Source organism: Lathyrus oleraceus, chromosome 6 (genome assembly GCF_024323335.1).
Source record: "Lathyrus oleraceus cultivar Zhongwan6 chromosome 6, CAAS_Psat_ZW6_1.0, whole genome shotgun sequence".
In the NCBI taxonomy this organism is placed as follows: Eukaryota; Viridiplantae; Streptophyta; class Magnoliopsida; order Fabales; family Fabaceae; genus Lathyrus; species Lathyrus oleraceus.
This window is the reverse complement of record NC_066584.1, coordinates 479,709,022-479,729,980: the sequence shown is the minus strand read 5'-3', so window position 1 is coordinate 479,729,980 and position 20,959 is coordinate 479,709,022. Positions and strand designations below refer to the sequence as shown.

The 20,959-nt window shown below is 34.8% G+C and overlaps 2 protein-coding genes and 1 non-coding gene across 3 annotated transcripts; 2 read left to right on the top strand and 1 right to left on the bottom strand.

Moving 5' to 3' along the window:
* Window positions 1-391: 391 nt before the first annotated feature.
* LOC127099346 (small nucleolar RNA R71) lies at window positions 392-498 on the top strand. The gene has a single exon (XR_007793862.1). It is a non-coding gene; the product is annotated as a small nucleolar RNA R71 (small nucleolar RNA).
* A 12,987-nt stretch (window positions 499-13,485) lies between these two features.
* On the top strand, window positions 13,486-17,748 carry LOC127098324 (uncharacterized). Its single transcript, XM_051036883.1, has 6 exons — window positions 13,486-14,233; window positions 15,343-15,554; window positions 15,665-15,944; window positions 16,048-16,133; window positions 16,217-16,308; window positions 16,882-17,748. The coding sequence occupies exons 1-6, from the start codon at window positions 13,904-13,906 to the stop codon at window positions 17,109-17,111; spliced, it is 1,230 nt and encodes a 409-aa protein (XP_050892840.1). The 5' UTR covers window positions 13,486-13,903; the 3' UTR covers window positions 17,112-17,748.
* A 541-nt stretch (window positions 17,749-18,289) lies between these two features.
* Window positions 18,290-20,219, bottom strand: LOC127098323 (putative glutamine amidotransferase GAT1_2.1). The gene is made up of 4 exons (XM_051036882.1): window positions 20,027-20,219; window positions 19,160-19,893; window positions 18,863-19,069; window positions 18,290-18,682 (listed from the first exon to the last, which is right to left on the bottom strand). The coding sequence occupies exons 1-4, from the start codon at window positions 20,115-20,117 to the stop codon at window positions 18,434-18,436; spliced, it is 1,281 nt and encodes a 426-aa protein (XP_050892839.1). The 5' UTR covers window positions 20,118-20,219; the 3' UTR covers window positions 18,290-18,433.
* Between the last annotated feature and the right edge of the window lie 740 nt (window positions 20,220-20,959).

Here is a 20,959-nt window from a genome sequence, read left to right as displayed (position 1 = left end):
ATTGACCTGGTTTGGGTTTGTTTCAGCTAGTAGACTGCATTCAGGAGTCACGTGTCCTGGTGTTCCACAGATTTTTCATCTGGTTTGTATTGCAGCTACGATAGTTATAGGGTTTATGACTAAGCTTTCGATCTTTTGGGCTAGGGCGTCCATTTTGGTGTTCATATGGTATAGGTTGCTAACCTCGTATATACCCCCTTTAGTGTTTTTCTTCTCTACTTATGTATGCTCTATACCCCACTGGTAATGGTTTTGAGCCATGTCCTCAATGAGTATGCATGCCTCGGGGTACGGTTTGTTCATTAGCGCACCACCGATGGCAACGTTGATATTCATATTTGTGTTGTAGAGAAGTCCATTGTAGAAGGTGTGGATGATCAACCATTATTCTAATCCATGATATGGACAAACTCTTAATAACTCTTTGTACATTTCCCAAGCGTCGAAAAGGGACTCACCATCATGTTGAGTGAATCTAGTAATTTGGTTACGTAGGACGACGATCTTACTCGGTGGAAAGTATCTAGCAAGGAATACTTTTTTCAGGTCATTCTAAGTAGTGATGGAATTAGCTAGAAGGGAATTTAGCCATGATCGCGCTCTGTCTCTAAGGGAGAAAGGGAATAAACGTAAATGTATTGCCTCAAGAGCAGTGTTATTGTATTTTAGTGTGTCAGCTAGTTGAATGAAAACTTTTAGGTGTTGGTTTGGGTTCTCTGTTGGGTGACCAGTCGTCTGGTTCTGTTGCACGATTTACAACAAAGCAGGTTTCAATTCAAAGTTGTTAGTTTTAATAGCTAGGTTGACAATACTTGAATGAGGTTCTTTGTTAGAAGGTAAGGCAAAATCTTTTAGTATCCTACGGTTTTGGTCTTCTGACATTTCTCTTTTGATTCGTTGGAGCAAAAGTCGAGCTCTTACGTGTCTTTTTGGTTCAACTATTGGGTCTTCTAAGTTTCAGGTACTGCGAGTTCTTCACATTGACCGGAGAAAGGGTACCTTAATCTAGACGGTGTAACAACAGGTTATAAAATTTGACTCTATTGGTCCTCGACATCGGCGCCAAAAACTTGACCGCGACTTTATGAGTCTATCAGATTACCTAACTGCAAGTGTGCAGTCTATCACGTAGTTTTAAAAGATATTGATCCCACAGAGACCAATCTGTCAATCTATCGTTTCTAGTTGCTATGGTGTTTATCTAAGGCGAATGAATTAAGCAAATGAGAGATGAAATAAATAACTTTAATAAATTCAGAAAAATAATATTGGGATGTGGTCCTCATCAAGCAACAATACTCTTGATTGTTTCTAAATAGGATTACTGTACGTGGCAAAACTTTCTACTTTGAAAAGAATTTAATTGAATAGGAACTATTGCTTTCGCGTATTCAGAACCGAATTTGACTCTCTAATTTATACCGTCCACTATCACGTGTGACCAACGCTTATTGTGTTAGAGTAGTAAATCCTATTTTAAGAAATTATACTCTTTACTCAGTTGAAAAGTATTTTTGATTGGAAAATTTAACTTAAAAGGGTTCCAGGATTTCGCTCAGGTAATCGGATCCTAAACCTATAAACGAGTTTGCAAATAGTTTTAAAATCACTTTATAGAAATATTAGACTTTCCTAATTAATTAACAAAGTGCTTTCACGGTATTCGTTAATAAAAAACAAACCAATTTTATTCTTTAGTGTCAGACGACTTTCGATCTTACTCGACATTTTCACAACTCTACTTTCGTAGTGACCGATTAAATTGAGTTTAGAAAAATTGTATTAAAACAAAAACAGCCCACAATTGTAATCCTAATGAAATAACAGTTAGAGTACCGCCAAATGATGGTCCTCACATCCCAACATCAATAAATTAGCTGGACATGTTTATGACAAACAAAAAAATATAGATTTGAAACTTAGAAGTAAACATTTCGGAAAGGTAATTGAGTTGAGAAAAGCGATTTAGAAATTGGTTTCAAAAACGAAATAACGACAAGAACATGCAATTAACAAAAGTAAAGTAATACGGTGTGAGAAATAAGACTTGAAAATAAAAGAAGGAGTGCGAGACGAGGAAAGTAAAGTGCGAGTAAATAAACAAAGCAATATAATAAAAATGCGTAATATATTAAAAACTTGCTCCAAATGGAGGCTTGAATCAGGTATAAAATAAATTGTTAAAGACTTGTAAAGAAATATAAATGACATAAAGATTAAACTTCGACAAAATAAAGTGCTCCAAACTTCGTACAAACTCAATGCTCTCTGGTGCTATAACCCCTCGATGTGACGAGTTATAACTTTAATTGTTAATTCTAGTTCTTAAGATTGTGTGAAGCTTTAATGGTTTGAAAAATGAAGTTTTTCACCTATTTATAGTGTTCCAAGGTCTAAAATATCAAGTGGGAGGTTTCTACATTCGTGGGAGAGAATATATGAGTGTATGGGGTGAGTGGGAGACCAGGCAAGCCCACTTTCCAACAGCCTGGCTCTTACAAAGGATGACGAACGCCATACCAAGGTGGTGAACGCCACCTTCCCAAAGTGTGGAAGAATTGGTCAATTGGTCATTGGTGAGTGGGACACGTCATTCTTCTTATGGCTTTCTCCATGGCGAACGCCACGCAAGTCGCTTGAGTGTAAATTCCCCATTTTTCTCTGTTTTGCATCTGAATCACTTCGTTTCTTCGTACATGGCTCCTATATGGTCAAATACCTGAAATACAGATAAAATATCCATATAACACTGGAAATAGAGGTAAAACGATAATAAAACATGTACAAAACGAGTCAAAATAACTGCATAATTTGGTGTTATCAAATACCACACACACATATACTTTTTTAACCATTACAATGATGCCCATCATGGAGCCCCAATAAAACTAACTTGGGCCAAACTTGTTTCATCCTCACTCCTTCCATCTTCCTCGGGAAAATGGCCGATAAGACTCTATGTTATAGTACAAAAACCATATTCAGAGGCTTCGTTGGTGCAGGAAGTTCCATCTCTTCCCGAATGAAGTACGTAAGATAAATGCATGTTGCAAATGTAATATTGAAGGAGAATCGTGATCCAAAACGCAGTGGAATTTAAAAAATTTCTCCTTTAGTGGTCCTTATGAATGAGCATGATCAGTGATAGAATCGTTACCTCTTGTGGCGATTGAGACCTTTGATGCAGATCTAAGGAGCGATCACGAATGTTGAATGGTGACAACGCCTCTACTCAGTCCACATGAACAGATTCCTTCAATCTCAGTGCTAGCTACTATGAATGAAGGCTTTGAATGAGTGTGTGTGTGTGTGTGTGTGTGTGAGAGAGAGAGAGAGAAATGAAATTTCAACTACATAAATGCTTTTGCACAAGGGTTCTATTTATAGAACCACTTGTGTAGGCTACAAGCTAAAAAGCCCACTTAAGTGTACGTGGCCCATATCTTATGATATGCCAAAATCACTTAAGCGCGTGGTACCTTACCATATTTCGTATTCTACTTAAGTACACTGTACCTTACGATGTTCTACAATTTACTTAAGTGCACCGTACCTTACGGTGTTCCTTAGTTACTTTATCTCACATCAATCCGTCCTTTTGTGTGTGACCCTGTAGGTTTTCGCGACATTAGCAATTATATTAAATCATGTATTTAACATAATAAACAGTGAGAGGTATCTAGCAACACATCACTGCTACCCAAGACACGAAAATGTAATGTGATCTGACAAATTCTTTTGTGATAATACTTATGTGTATAATTACCCTTTTGCCCCTATGTCTATATTGAACACAAGGCATAGATTGTGTCATCCTTGTCAAGTTCAATATTGGGCCCGTAGATATTTGTCAAGTTCAATATTGAACACAAGGCATAGACTGTGTCAGCCTTGTCAGGATGGGCAAATTCCGTCTAGGTCACTCATATCCCTCAACATGCTTCGTGGAGTACGCATCAACTGTCTTTATGATCATCCAGTTACGGACAATGTTTGATCAACAATAAGGCACTCAACTCTACATCTAGGGTCCATAGTGGTTTCAGGTCGAAGGGTGGTATACACCATTATCACCATGAGAATAACTTATGACACTTTGCATAACATTCTATATAGTATTCTCATAGCGGGTCAATCCAGTATAAATATTACTCTTAATATTCATACCTATATTTAAGACTTGATAACTCCTTATCCATGATCCATGATATGTGATCATCAGTTTATATACATAATAGTCTTAATGCTTTAATGTTATCCCGCTTTACAACAAAGCTCGACTACAAATACTTTAAGAATGGTGTCCTTATGTTTAATGGAATCTCATGATTAAGTCACATTTGATACATTAAACGGACTAACTATTTTAGGGACTTTATTAAACAAACATAATAAAGAAAAAACCTTTTATTATTAATAAATAATTTAATATAAGTACCAAAAGTATTGACCTTTAGGGCTTACACCAACAAATATCTCATGGGTTCCCTAGGGGTTAACAAGAGAAAATAAAGGTTAACATCACCTTTTTCTACAGTGATGCCATTGGAACCATCCCTCATGATAATGAACTTATGGTCATCAACATACAACATGGCAAATGGGATATCAAGCGAGTCTTGATAGATCCCAGAGTTTTGCTGACGTACTATTCAGAGTTCTGTTTCAGAAACCTCAGCACAATCCTAATGAGGTCAAAGTGTTTAAAGGCCTGTTAATAGGATTATTAGGAGAACATGTACAAGTAAGGGTTCAAGTGACCCAAGAGACATTATGCAGCGAGGGATCACACACCAAGGCGATTAAAGTCAGTTACCTTTTCATAGTCGTTGTGTCGCCCTATAACATCATTTTAGGCCGCTTTGTCATCAATGCAATATGGGCGATTATCTCCATTGATAACTTGTCCTTAAATACCCGCTACCTGATGGGTGAGTCAGGATCATACGGGGAGATAAATGGACAACTCAAGAATATTGCTAGAATAGACTGGCGACACAAATGGAAGAGTTCTCCCTTGTGGGCACCCCCTCCCTGAAGCCCTCATATGCAGATGTCAAGGTTTTGGGATCTTAGATTAGGCTGATACAATGAAAGACTCACAACCAATGGGGGGCCTGAAGGAGGTCAGAATAGACCCCTCACCACATCATATGACAAAGATATATACCTCTCTTACGAGGAAGAAGAACATGAACTATTTGACCAACTCACTAGAAAATGTCGACTTGTTCTCCCTCTAATATGTCCGAGATAGATATAAGATTAGTGAGTCACCACCTATCCATCAACCCTTCTTCCAAGCCAACGACACAGAGGAAGCGAAAAATTGGCGAGGAGAATATAGCCACAATTGTTGAGGAGGTAGGCAAGTTTTCCAGCTCCGAGTTCATTATATAAACAAAATATACTACCTGGTTGGATAACGTGGTATTGGTACGGAAATCAGCGAACATATGAAACATTTGTATAGACTTTACTGATTTGAAAGTCGCATGTCCCAAGGAGCTGTATCCACTGCCATATATAGACCGTCTTATTAATGGATCTCCGGGTTAACACACCTTGATCTTCATGGATGCCTACTCAGGGTACAACCATATCATATGGATCCTATAGACGCCCATAAAAAAACCTTCATGTTGAATCATGACAACTACTACTATAATGTCATGCCCTTCAACCTCAAGATTTTTGGCGCCACATACTAGCGAGTCATGAATGATATGTTCTCCCACCAGATAGGGTGAAACCTTAAGGTATATGTTGACTATATGATAGTGAAAACTGCCAAAGGGCATAACCATGGTGAATATTTAGAGTATGTCCTACAATCAATCAGGAAGTACAATATGTGTTTGAATACCGCCAATTGCTCTTTCGGAGTTTAAATTGGAAAATTCTTGGCGTTCATGATAACGAAAATAGGCATTGAATCCAATATGGATAAATGTCAAGCCATCATCGCTATAAAAATCCTAAACAACGTCAAGGAGGTGCACCAGCTAATAGGTTGCATGGCCGCATTATCTCACCATCTCTCATGCGCGGGCGAAAAGGATTTTCTTTTCTTTGTTACCTTCAAGGAGAAAGAGAAATTTCAGTTGATGGTGGAACGCGAGGGTGCTTTTTATAGGGTAAAATCATTTCTCACGTCTTCTTCCATTCACGCTTGCCTAAGAGAGGAATCACTATTACTCTTTTATCTCTTTGTCACATATCAAACAATGAGCTAAGTACTTGTACATGAGATAGATAAAGTTGAAAGACATGTATTTTGTAAGCAATGTGTTCAAATGCACCGAAGCACGATATCAAAAGATTGAGAAGCTAACATTAGTTGTTATCGTCGCGACAAGGAAGTTACGACTTTATTTCCAGGGGTACAAGATCTTCACAAAAACTAACTATCCTATTCGACAAGCCTTAAAAAATATAGATCTTGTAAGAAGGTTGGTGTCTTGAGCTGAAGAACTCTCAGAATACGATATGCAATATGTCCCAAGAGGAAGCATCAAATCCCAGGCTCTGACTGATTTTCTGGCAGATTTTAGCTCACCATTAGACGAGGAGGCAACCCCACAATGGACATTATCAGTTGATGGCACCTCAAACGTATAAGGTAGTGGCGCGAGAATAATATTGGAAGGACTTGGTGACTTACTATTTGAGCAGAACTGAAGTTTGAGTTCAAGGTTAGCAACATGATTCTCACCCTACATGGTTCTCACCCTAAAAATGGGAGCCTACTGACTGAAAGTAAATAACGATTCCAGTTGCTCACAAACCAAGTATCTGGATAATATTAGGCTAAAGAAACTCAACCGATAACATATCTACACAAGGTATGAAATCTATCATATCGCTTTACATATTTTGAAATAGAACATGTTTCATGCTAACACAACTTTAGAGCAGACATGTTGTCCAAGCTCGACAGTTCAAAACGATAGGTTTCAATATGAGAATGATATAGGAGACTATCGTTGCCTAGAGCGTTGAAGCGAACAAAGTTTACTCCCTAGAAGTTGTCGATGAGTCCAGTTGGCTGTTGCCTATACTGCGATAGCTGCATGAAGACGAACTCCCACCAGAAGAAAAGGCTGCGAGAAAGGTCCAAAGGCAGGGGACCAAATACACCTTTCTCGCATAAAAACTTTATAAACTGGGGAGAGCAACTCAAATGTTGCGGCGTCTAGGAGAACAAGAAACTGCCCTAGTACCTAATGAAGTCAAAAAAGGAATATGTGGAAGCCATATTGGTGGAATAGTTCTCGCCCACAAATTGCTTAGGGAGGGATACTATTGTCCTACCTTGATGAAGGATAACATCGCTTTTGTCAAGAAGTGTGACCAGTGTTAGAGGCATGATGACCTCTATCATGCCTCTGTTGAGTTTCTTCAATCAATGACTTTGCTCAGGCCTTTTTACCAGTGGGATATATACATACTTGATCCTTTCCCCATGGATCTATGTCAGTTGAAATTCATTATAGTTGGAGTTTATTACTTTACCAATTGGATAGAAGTGGAAGCTATTGCTAAAATCACAACTGAAAGAGTCTTCCGTCTCTATTGTAAAAATATTATGTGTAGGTTTGGGCTTCCCGGATCCACCGTCTCTAAAAATGGAACCCAGCTCGCCTGTGCTATGGTCACTAACTATTATCGAGATTTAGGAGTGCAAATAAAGTTTGTATCCGTTATACATTTGCAAGCTAGTGGGCAAATTGAATCAACAAACAAGGTAATTCTTAATGTACTAAAAAAGAAGCTTGATGATGGAAAATGCTTATGGGCATAACTGCTCCACAAAATATTGTAGTCATATCACCTTACGCCTCACTTTATTACAAAGTAAACCTCATTCGCCATGGTGTATGGAGCATATGTCTTACTGGCCATAAAGATTGACACGCCCTCATGGCGAAGTTCTCAATATAATCAAGAGGTAAATAAGACATGACTTGATTGTGCAACAGATTTGGTCGATGAATTGAGAGTAGTTGCCCATTTCGCGAGTTCGTCACTAAACACATAGCCGCTAGAAGATATAACTCCAAAGTAAAATTGGTGGAGATGTGAGAAGGCAAACTCGTCTTGAAGTAGGTAGTTTTGTATGCACAATAGTGAAAACTACAACCTAACTAGGAGGGACCATTCACTTATTCATAAAGCCTTCCCATGAGGCATATAAGTTAGAGGAATTAGATATACAACTTCTACCTAGAACTTGGAATGCCATATATCTTAAATAGTATTACAACTAGACTGTTATAATTTCTTGAGACACATAATTATTTAACTATGAACAATTTCATGAATGTTTATGAATAACATGAACATTTTATCAATATTTTGTATGATGGACTTCATGGCAAAGTTCCTTCCCACCTCTTAAGGCAATATTTTATATGATGGACTTCATGGAGAAGACCTTGCTGCCTCTTATGACAATATTTTGTATGTTGGACTTCATGAGGAATATCCTTGCCGCATATTAAGGCAATATTTTGTATGTTGGACTTCATGAAGAAGATCATTGCAACATTCTTATGTAATATTTTGTATGATGGACTTCATGGCGAAGATCATTTCCGCCTCTTAAGGCAATAATTTGTATGCTAAACTTTTTAGAGAAAATTCTTGTCGCCTTTTAAGGAAATATTTTATACACTGGACTTCACGGCGAAGATCCTTGTCGCCTTTTAAGGTAAAATTTTGTATGATGGACTTAATGGCGAAGATACTTGTCGTCTCTTATGATAGTATTTTGTATGATGGACATCATGGAAAAGATTCGTGCCGCCTCTCAAGGCAATATTTTGTATGTAGGATTTCATGGTGAAGATCCTTGTTGCCTCTTAAGATAATAATTTGTATATTGGACTTTATGGCAAATATCCTTGGAGCCTTTTAAAACAATATTTTGTATGATGGACTTCATGGTGAAGATTCTTGCCGACTTTTATGGTAATATTTTGTATGATAGACTTCATGGCAAAGATCCATGATGCCTCTTATGGTTATTTTGTATGTTGGACTTTATAGTGAAGATCCTTGCCACCTTTCAAGGTAATATTTTATATGCAATACTTCATGGAGAAGATCATTACCGCCTCTTAAGGCAATACTTTGTACGTAGGACTTCATGGCGAAGATCCTTTTCTCCTTCCATGACAATATAAATGAGCTACCTAGCTCCTCGCCTGAAGGAATTAGAGTTTCCTCGAGCGCGACTCCACATACGAATCTTGTCCTAGAGGAATTACTGAAATAAACCATAAGAGACTTAATTAAAACTCTTATCTTAGGGATTGATAGAAGTCCCGCTCGAGAGGTTCAATACCTCGCATAAGGGACTTATAGTCTCATCATCTAGGCTTAATATAACTTCTCTTGTATGACTAAGAGTTCCCATTAAGCAGGTTATCAAACTCCTTGCCTGAGGGATATAGAGTTTCCTCGGATGGGGCCCAAAATACAAATCTCTCCCGGAAGCATGACTTCAATCTAGCCTAAGCGACTTAGTTAAACGTCTTGTATGAGGGCTTGATAGAAGTTCAACTCGAGAGGTCCAACATCTTTCCTGAGGGACTTATAGTCTCATGAGGCAAAGTCAATACAACTTCACTTGTGGGACTGAGAGTTCCCATCAAATAGGCTATCCAACTCCTCGCCCAAGGGACTTAAAGTTTCCTCGGGGGGGGGGGGGGGGGGGGGGCTAACATATGAATGTCGCCCTAGAGGTGCAGATGAAGTCTAGCCTAAAAGACTTAGTTAAAAGTCTTGTCAAATGGATTGATAGAAGTCCCGCTCGAGAGCTCCAACGACTCACATGATGGACTTACAATATCGTCATCCATTATCAATATAACTTTGAATGTGGAACTAAGAGTTCTCATTAAGCATACTATCCAACTCCTCGCCCGAGGGACTCAAAGTTTTCTCTGTAGGGACCCTGCATACGAATCTCACCTTGGAGATGCGACTGAAGTCTAACCTGAAAGACTTATTTAAAAATATTATCTGAGGGCGTGATAAATATCACACCCGGGAGGTCCAATGCCTTACTCGAGGGACTTATAGTCTCATAATCCAGGCTCAATATAACTTCGACTACAAGACTAAGAGTTCCCATCAAGCAGACTATCTAACTTCTCGCTCGAAGGGACTTAGAGTTTCCTCGGTCAGAAGCAACATACAAATATCCCCTGGAGGCGCGTTTGGAATTTAGCCTAAAAGACTTAGTTAAAAGTCTTGTCTGAGGGCTTGATAAAAGACTTTCACTCAATTTTACTAAGGCAAATCACACAGACACTTTCAATCTTTTGGAAAGCCTATCTCTTTTTATTAAAATCAACATAAAATATTTTTGTGCCTAACTAATTGGCTAAGAATAAAAAATTCTTTATGAAGGCCCTTCTACATAAAATATTCGACTAGCCCATATGCATAATTGATTATTCCTTTTTATAACGCCTTATAATCCACCATTGGGGCTGGTGTTCTATTAACAACTAATCTTTTAAAAAACTTCCATTTTTAGAATTGATAATCGATTATGTGGTTGACCTAATCGATTATCGACATTAGAAAGACTTATGATTTTTTTCCTTTTAAACTTAAATATTTAAAATATGACCCGTTACTCATTTCTAACACACCATAAAATATATTTAAAATACCTTTTCTCATCCCCTACTTGTTCTCTTTTTATTTTCTCATATTTGTCTTGATATTTTTTAGAGTGCAATTTTTATATCTATGCAGTGTTTTTAGTCTTGTCAATATTTTACTTACACTCAGCAACATCACAACTAATAAAATATTTCTATTTTGATGACTCATAACTAATAGTTGATGACCGATAGCTGAGGGCTAATTGCTTATAGTTGATGACTAATAATTGATAAGTTAATTTGAGTGTTTAGTAAATTAGATGTTACATTAGATGATAGATACAAAATGACATAAAATGATATTCTTAATTAAAAATTATGGTTCATTATCTTATTATATTATATTATTAAATTATTTTTTATTCGATAAAAATAAATGTATTAATAAAAATATGAAAAAGTTTTAATAGATATAAAAAATTATAGATAATATCAAAATATATTAAATGTGTATAAATTTTTTATAATAAACTTTAACGAGATACACAAATTAATAACATTGTAATTTTGAATTCACTGAAATTAATACAAATTAATAATAAAAATAAGTTTATTATTTAATATTCTACTATAAAACTCCAATAATATCCTGAATTTTTTTTCGTTTAGATTGATTTCATTGATTCTCTTATAGCATTTCACTAACTTGGGAATTATAAACACCATTTTAAAATTTATTATATAATTTTAGATGTTACTTATTGATATTATATATTACATCATCTTTCATCTTATAAATTGAGACATATATATATATATATATATATATATATATATATATATATATATATATATATATATATATATATATATATATATATATATATATATTATATATATATATATATATATATATATATATATATATATATATATATATATATATATATATAAATGTTAAAATATTAAAGGGTAAGAATAAATTTTTATTAAAATAATAAAGTTACAAAAGTCACAAGTTAAAAGCTACTTCAAATAGCTTTTTTAAAAAAGCTAAAAGATAGTAAAAAAGCTATAAGCTAAAAGGTAAAAGAAAGTTTTCAAACAAAGTTTTTTCATTAATGTGAGTTGAAAAGTTAAAAGCTAAAATCTAAAAGCTCTTTTATAGGTCTTACCAAACAAACTATTTTGGTTCTCTTTGTTAAAAATAGCTAATAGTTGATAGCTGGTAGCTGATAGTTTATGGTTGATGACTTATAGCTGATAAATTAATTTACGTTTTTGATAATTAAGTGTTACACCAACTAATAGATATAAAATGATTTAAAAAAATATTCTTAATTAAAGATAGATGATTCATTATCTTATTAAATTAACTTTTATTCCATAAAAATAAATGTATTAATCAAAACATAAAAGCAATTTTAATATATGTGAAAAATTAAAGATAGAATCCAAATATATTAAATTCATTATACAAATTTTATAATGAATTTAACATACACAAATTAATAATATTATAATTTTGAATTCGTTGAGATTAATTTAAAATAATAATAAAAATTTAATTTATTATTTAATATTTTATAGTAAAACTTCAATTATATCTTACATTTTGTTGTCTTGATTGATTTTATTGATTCTCAGTCTCACTAACTTATTATTAATAGTATTTTAAAATTTCTTATATAATTTAAATATTACTTAAAGACATTAAGTATTACATCATCTTTCAATGTATTATTACCTTTTATATATATATATATATATATATATATATATATATATATATATATATATATATATATATATATATATATAAATAAATAAGGTAATACATTGAGATGTAAAAATATATTTTTGTTAAAATAATAAAGGTATAAATGGGAGAAAAAATTATAAGCTAAAAGATAAAAATTAATTCAAATGGCATTTGAAAAAAAACTAAAAGCTAATAGAAAAATTTCAAACAATTTTTTTGCATTATTGTGAATTGAAAAATTAAAAACAAAAATCTAAAAACTTTTTTTTGAGTATCTCATATCTCATACACCAAGATAAATTTAAAGATATTTTTGAGATAAACAACGCAATATAAAAATCAAATAAACATTTCTCACCATAAAACCAAATAGAAAAGGATAAAAACTTGGAAAATTAAAAAAGTATCCTCGATTAATTTCATAAATGACAAAAGAATAAATTATATGGAAGAATTCATATTAGCGTTAAAGTTTAATGGTGATGCGTTGACAGTGTAAAATAGTTTTACACTATCATCCAATAAGAATATATCATTTTGTTATGTCATATCAGTATTTTAAAATTTTCAGTCTGACTTAACGGAATGCATGATCGTCATTGGTTAACAGCTTTTCTCTTAACATTAACTTTTTTTTTTCTAGATTTAAAGTATTTTTTTTAAAACATTAAACAATTCTAACATCTTGCTTGAAGCAGGAGGTCGACGTCCTCGACGCCCTTAAATTCTTTTTTCAAATATCTTTAATCACAAAAAAAAAATGACAAAAAAATGACAAACCTTATTGATAAAGAAAAACAAAAAGTAATGTGTATAAGTTGATGGAAAATGGAGCACAAGTAAAACGAGAGGGAAGTTTTAAAATTTGAGATTTTTGAAATGGAGAGCAAGGAAAATTTGGCGTGAGTTGAAATTTGAAAAGACAAGAAAGAAGAGAGAGAAAAGTAAAATTTGGAATCTAAAATTTATAAACAATGTCAATCATCATTATATTACGTATTGTCCCAAAAATGGTTTGTATAAGCCAAAGTTATTAAAAATAAATAATAGAAAAATAATAATAAAACGTTTAGTTCGTGGTTGGCATTCAATGAAAGGGAACTAGTTCGTTCTTCAATCCAATCTCAATAATACTTGTTTTTTTTTATTTCTCTTTCTTTATTGTTTCTTTTACTCTTCGTTTTCCCTCTTTTGAAATTACTCATTTACCCTTCGTCCCTACCCTTCTACCTCTCCACTGTCCAACATCAGATCCATTTTCTGACTCTCTCCACGTTCCCCTTTTTTATTTAACTCAAACACTCACTTCGCTTTTTCCGATTCAACTCTGATAACCCTTTTCCCAATTTTTCAACAAACCCTAAAATTCTCAATCTTAATCTCCATAGATCGATTCTCTTCGTTTCTATCGAAATTCTAATAGCTTCATCCGTTGACTACACTCGAGGTTTTTCAAATTACCCATTTAAAGAAGTTCCGTTTTTGATTTCCGGGTCTTATTTTTTTCGCACCCTTAGGAATGTTGGGTACTAGCATGAACTTTTCGCGTGGTCGTGGTGAGGATCGGTTTTATAATCCGCCGCAAGCTCGCCGGTTGTTACACACGGCGGAGAATGAAAGGATTCGGAGAGCTCACAGCGATGTAACGCCGAGTCGGTCGGTGGTTAGGGAGAAATCTGTGGATTCGGTTGAGAAAGAGAAGAAACGAGAGAATAACCGGGTTGGGTCTGAAGAGACCAAGAAAGTAGTTGTGGTACCGGCGTGTGAAACGGAGGTGAAGCGGTTGAGTAACTTGGAAAGGTTTTTGCAATCGGTTACGCCGTCTGTGCATGCTCAGCATCTTTCTAAGGTTGTTCTGTTTTTCTATTTTAGTTACTGGAGCTTGTGGTTTAGTTAAGTTTTTTTTTTTGCTTGATTTAGTATGTTTAATTGTTGGAGTGACTGAAGTTTTGTTTTAATGTTTGTGTCTTTGTTTGTGACCGATGCATTCAATGGGAGAGTAAAAGACTAAGCACGTGGATAATGAATTTTAGTAAATTAATACTATGACATAAAGTTAAGCTTTCTGCTAGGGTGTAATGGCCAAACATGGCTTTGAGAAGTCAATGAAGAATAACAGTGATGGCTCTGGTTCATCATCTGGAAGCTTCTATATGTAGAGTCTATGTAGCACTGACACCTTTGAAAAAAGGCGTGCCCGTGTTCGTGTGAGACACATTCAGTGACACCTTATTACATTTAATATATTCATATTTTAAAATTATTATCGGTGTCGCCGTATCAGAGTCGGGGTCGTATTTGGGGTGTTCGAGCTTCATAGTGTAGAGTCAAATCGGTTTTCATCAATGTAACGGTTTTCGGTTTTGATACATCTTCGATTCAGGCCGTGGCTAGTCAGTCCAAGTCAGTTTTTGTTCATTTTGTTTGAGGGTATAACTAGTTTTATTTTACATATGTGCGAGAAATAGAAAGTAGATAGTGAGTATTTATGGAAGAGAATCATATATAATGCATTATTAAATGTTATTTATTGTTAATTAAATGTTATATATTGGGCATTATTAAGTGTTATATATTGTTAATTAAATGTTATATATTGTGCATTATTAAGTGTTATATATTGTTAATTGTTAGTTAAACGATTTAAAACGCCAGTGATGTTTGCCTAAAGTTTTTAATAACCACTGTAAAGTAAGCACAAGTCGCATACTTTGAGTTCTTGCGTTATTTTATCTGCATTTTAATATATGTTCAAAAAGCAAGGGGGATTATCAAATGCAGGGAATATGAAGTCAACACCCAGTTGAAATGTGATTCCGTGGAAGCAATTTTTCAATCGAAAATATTAATGACATCTATGAGTTTCTTTAATGAAAAGTTTGATGTGATTAGGGAATTGTATGATTATATATGTGAAGATTTGTATTTCTTTTTTTGATTGTAAATTGGATACTGCAGAGGAACACGAGAAGCTTTAGGACGTGTAGTGAGGAGGTTCCACCTTACTTTGTTCTTGGTGATTTGTGGGAATCATTTAGGGAGTGGAGTGCGTACGGTGCTGGAGTGCCGCTTGTACTAAATGACAAAGATAGTGTTGTTCAATACTATGTTCCTTATCTTTCTGGGATTCAAATTTATGCCCAGACTGTCAAGCCATCTGTAAAGTCAAGGTATATTGCTTACTTTGGCCCTGTTTGGAAGATTGTTTTTTGGTGAACATTCATTCTAAGGGGAAACCGATAATACCATATTAATATATTATTGTTTTGTTCTTTCATAGGCAACTAGGCGAGGACAGTGATAGTGATTTCAGGGACTCAAGTAGTGATGGTAGCAGTGATTGTGAACCTGCTAGAGGATATAGGGAACAAAGGAATCTTCCCCATCTCTCGGATGACTTATCTCATTGGATGGGTAGATTATCTGTGAGAAATCAGCATACTCTCCCACAAGATGGCTCTTCTAGTGATGATGGTGAATCTGTCAATTCTCAGGGCTACTTGCTATTCGAGTATTTTGAACGGGACAATCCTTATGGCCGCGAACCTTTGGCTGATAAGGTGTGATAACTCGCTGACTCTACATTGCCAAATCCATGGCAGTTTGTTATTTCCATAACTTTGTTTAGCTTTTGATTAATTTCCATTTTTTTGCGTTGGATAGATAATGGACCTTGCTTTTCGTTTCCCTCAACTGCTGACACTTAGAAGTTGTGATATACTATCATCAAGTTGGATATCTGTAGCATGGTATTCTTCTTTATTTTTGTACTTCGACATTCTGCTTACACATATGATCATGGGACTGACCTGGTTCTATGTTTGGTTTATAGGTATCCTATATACAGAATCCCAATGGGTCAAACATTAAAAGATCTTGATGCGTGCTTTCTGACATACCATTCTCTTTCTACACCCGTGGGAGGTAGGATGGATTTTCCTTCATTTTAGTTGTTGGATTTTGTTTTATAACATAGTTTGGAAAGTGGTGATAACAGAGCCAGTCTATTTTTTATATTTAAATGAATGAATTTCCTACTTCGACTGGCATTTTGTATTTTAGGCTTTTAGTGTAAAGGCTCAATATGGATAAACAACTTAATCAAATGCTGGTAGCAGAAACACTTATTATAACGTAGATCACAACAATAGTGACTGTCACAATGCGTCATCTTTGTTTTCGTTAGCAAGTTATTGGCCAATATGACCTCTTTTTAATTTTGATTCAGAAATGTTTCAAAAGTTTTGTAAGTTGTGATGTTTTTCCCTGTCTGTTTAAAATTATCAAAATCAGAATTTTATTTTCAAATATCAGGTGCCATTGATTGTCCACATCTACGAGTTCAATCATGGCTAATGTTTTTATTTAAGCTTACACTGCCAGCTATAAGTGCTTTATTTATTTCCATGGGTTAATCATTGCAAGATGCTACAAGTGTATGTGATGATAACCAGTTGTCAGCTGCTTTATTGGAACATATATTATTCTCTTTTTCAGGTTCACAAAGAGTGCAGGCTCCTGTACCATCATATTCAACCGAGATGGACGGTGTTCCAAAAATATCTTTACCTGTTTTTGGTCTCGCCTCATACAAGTTCAAGGGACCCCTATGGACTCCAAGTGGTGGATACGAGCGTCAATTATCCAACTCTCTTTTACAGAATGCTGATAAATGGTTAAGACTGCTTCAGGTCAGTCACCCAGATTTCCTGTTTTTCAGCCGTTGATTGCGTGAACCCGGTTCACGCATGTAACCGCTTAAGAATTGGTCCTGGTATTTTCCGATGCCTCCTCTGGCCCAATTCTTAGATGTTGTACTTTATGAAATCAGAATTAATCACCTTTTTGACATGAAGGAAAAAAGAAAAGGTATAAAAGATGTTAAGCTCTCTCCTTTGTAACTTTCTGCTGTAATAAGCAAAAGAATCAGAAAGAGTAAAAATCGAAATAAAAGAAGCAAAGCTCTAGACAAGTTTCAGAATGTGTTGATGGTGGATGTACAAAATTACGAGAAGCTTCACAAGTGGTGGCTGATGTTTGTTGCGAGGTTGTTTTGTTTTGCTAACATCGACGAGTCCTACATCGATTGTTTCTTATTTTCTAAATATATCTATGTCGGTATGCTTTTGTTAAACAGAACAGGCTGCTTTTTTAATGTCCTGATGATCACCATTATAGGGAGGAGCTTTAAATATGTTGGGGGAATTTTACTCTAATGCATAAGGCGTTGCTGTTAAGTATATGTAACTCATGCTTGAATTGCCCCAAATCTGTATCTGAATTACTATAGTTACGTTTTGTTAGCTGCATTACTAGTAGAACTCTTTTGTTGAGTTTTGATATCAATGAAGTTGTAGGGTGAAATTTTCTGGTCTTGCAGCAATACTATAGCTTAATTGAAGAAAATGAGTTCAAATTATAATTATAAAATGTTACAATAGTCCTATTATGTATGATAAGATTATTAAATGGATTTAATGCTGTCATAATATATCGTGACGCAGTATTGGATTTCTGTATGATAAATCAAGTTTTTCCTCAATTATTTTCTATCTTGTCAACAAGTTCTAGATCGAGACTTTTCACCATATTCCTAGCATATACCTCTAAATTTGTGATTCCTTTGGTGGCTTGTTTGGCACATGCTATCTACAATGGAGGGTGGCTGCTATAAGTGTTTCTCATATGCTTGTGGACATATTTTTATTCTTTTGTTCAACTACTTGTTCTTTTATTAATTGGAAAAGGAAAAGTACTAGAAAACAAAAGGAACTACAATCTTAAACCAACAACTCTTAGAACATATGCACCAATCATAGATGATTATTCATTTTGTCTATTTAATCGATTGATGGATAATGGTTTGTTCACAAACTTGAAAGTCTATTTCTAGTTAGAAAAGAAAAAAAAAATCAGTATTTCACTAACTGACTAAAGGACATAAAACAAAAAAAGATAATATTGTGTTTCTTCTAATTTGAAATGGAGATAAAACAAATTAAAAATATATCAAAATTTTCTGCACACTTATAATTCTACTATTTTCCTGTCAACTTTCTTCTACAACTAGTTCATTCATCTTTCTGTCAATTGTCTCAGAACATATCTGATGCATCGATCCATAAAAAGACACCAATTCTGTTAACTGCTCCACAGACATATTTGACATCATGTTCCTAGCAGCCTTCTCCCTCGTCTGATTCATTTTCATCTTTTGTGCGTAACTTGAACCGTTTCTATAGGTTGCACCAACCTGCTTTAGCCTATTCTCCTGCTGCAAACTCAGTGCTGTACTTGCCTGTAAAATCAAACATTATCTATCATATAAAGATAAATCGAGTTTATACTAACTAGTCTCTGAAGTATGTAAAATTCGGCTATACAGTCCGTGCTATTAAGATGTTAGGAACCAACATGACGGTTTTTTGTATAGAATTTAGCGACACAATCCATGTAAAGAGTAGAGCTTTTGAGTAACCTGTAGAAAGTCTGCTCCCGGCTTAAGTACAGAACTTTGGCTCACATCGACATGAGAATCGGACTTATACATGTCTCTAGCGACTGAAAAGCTTTTCACAATCTGTTTTCTCTTTTGCTCCAGTTCCTCATTTAGCTTTGGAGACTTGGGGACAAGTATTGAGCTGCTAAGTTTTTTCTCGAAAGCTATTACAGCTTTTGCAAACTCCTATTTCACAAACAGCAACAAGAATGCTTCCATTTTATTACTTATAGAAATTTTCCATGCAATTGCAAAAAGAGTAAAAGTGTATTATACCTGATAAGCCATACTGCATCCAGGATAATCAAATTCATCACTTTCATGGTTCCTCATTCTCTCGGGATGAAACTGAAGTCCCATAATAAACTTACCATCTTCAGGACTATAATTATCAGGATCGTAAAATCCTTCCATCAAGCCATCCGGAGCAAATGCCATTGGAACAAATCTCTGTGCCAATCTCTTAACGCCTTGGTGGTGGTAACTGTTCACCATGATCTCCATTTTCCCGTCCACAAAAGAATCTTTAAACCAGTCATGCAAAGGCGTGTTCGCTATAACATTTATGGAATGCCGATGTCCATCATAGTTTAGATAGTCCATGTGAACCACTCTTCGAAACTCATGGTTTTTCTCAACTATCTCTCTGTCTATATCTTGGTAAAGAGTGCCTCCACAGGAAACATTAAGAATTTGAGAGCCTCTGCATATACCCAAATAAGGTATATTTCTTTCAAGGCAGAGTTTAGCAAGCGCTAGCTCAATGGAGTCTTTCTCTTTATCAATGGCAGCATCACTTGGATGAAGCTCCCTTATGGCCTCAAGCTCTTGAGGTGTAAGTCCACAGAGTTGAGGATCATCATAATGAGAGGGATCAATGTCCTCACCTTCACAAAGAAGAACACCATGAATAGGCTCAAAGCTTTCTAAGAGAGTGTGAATTCCAGTGACTCTAGGGACAATGATGGGAACAGCTCCATATCTTACAATGAGATCAAGATGATACTCACCTGTTGTAATATATAATTTATAATAGATAGCATTAAGTAATGTCTTTATGACATTTGAGAAATTAAAAAATGAGAATCAAGAAAGCAGATGCGTAGAAATAGAATGAGTAAGAGAAAGAGTATTATTAATTACCAACAAAATCTACAAATTTGTTCTTGCGAATGGTACGTCGAGAAACGATCAGAACCCGAGGCAAAAGCAATGACAGATCAGAGCTACCCATGCCGATTCTCTTTCGGATTCAATTCATAAAAACAACAACAACGATGTGGAAACTGTGAAAAAATTATCGAATTAAGAGAAATCAGAAAATCTTACGTATATAGAAAAAGAGAAAGAAAAACAGAATAATATCCCATAAAAGAAGTATTTGGTAGTTATTTTTAGTAATTTTTTTATTGGACAATTGTGTGAATATACCGTCCATATTCATGTTTGAAAAAAAATTCACATTTATGGACTCATTCATTTATTTACTTTTTATGCAATTTTTTTCATTCATTCTATTTGTAGTAACTAATAAAAGAGTATACTTTAAGAGAATTTCAATTTAAATTTCGTTTTTTTGACCATTGAATTGAACAATCAATTATAAGTTTTTTATATTAGTTTAGTAGATAGTGTATGTGATTTTTTATTTAATTTTTTTTTATTATTTATTAGAATGAAATAATAAAAAAATAAAAATAAAAATGAAAAATAAACAAATTAAGTGGGATAGGATTAAATGTTACTACCCTCTCTGTTCAAAAACGAGAGAAGAAAAGTTCCAACGCATCTTTTTTACTTTCGTTCGCGACTTTCCATGCAACCAAAGAAAAATCAATCACTGTTCTTTTCCTTCTCTTTCTTGCTTCAAATCAAAAAGCTTTCCACTCTTCCATTTGCTTCAAATCTGATTTCGGCCACTACAACAACAACGACCCACATTGTTTCGAAATCAAACGCTGAGAGAAAGGGGGAGAGGAGTTTCCGGCGTCGCGGTGGTGATGGCTTTAACGGAGAGACGTGTGGGGTTTCTTGGAGGGTTGCAGCGGCGACAATTTTGCGTTTCCGGCGAGTGAC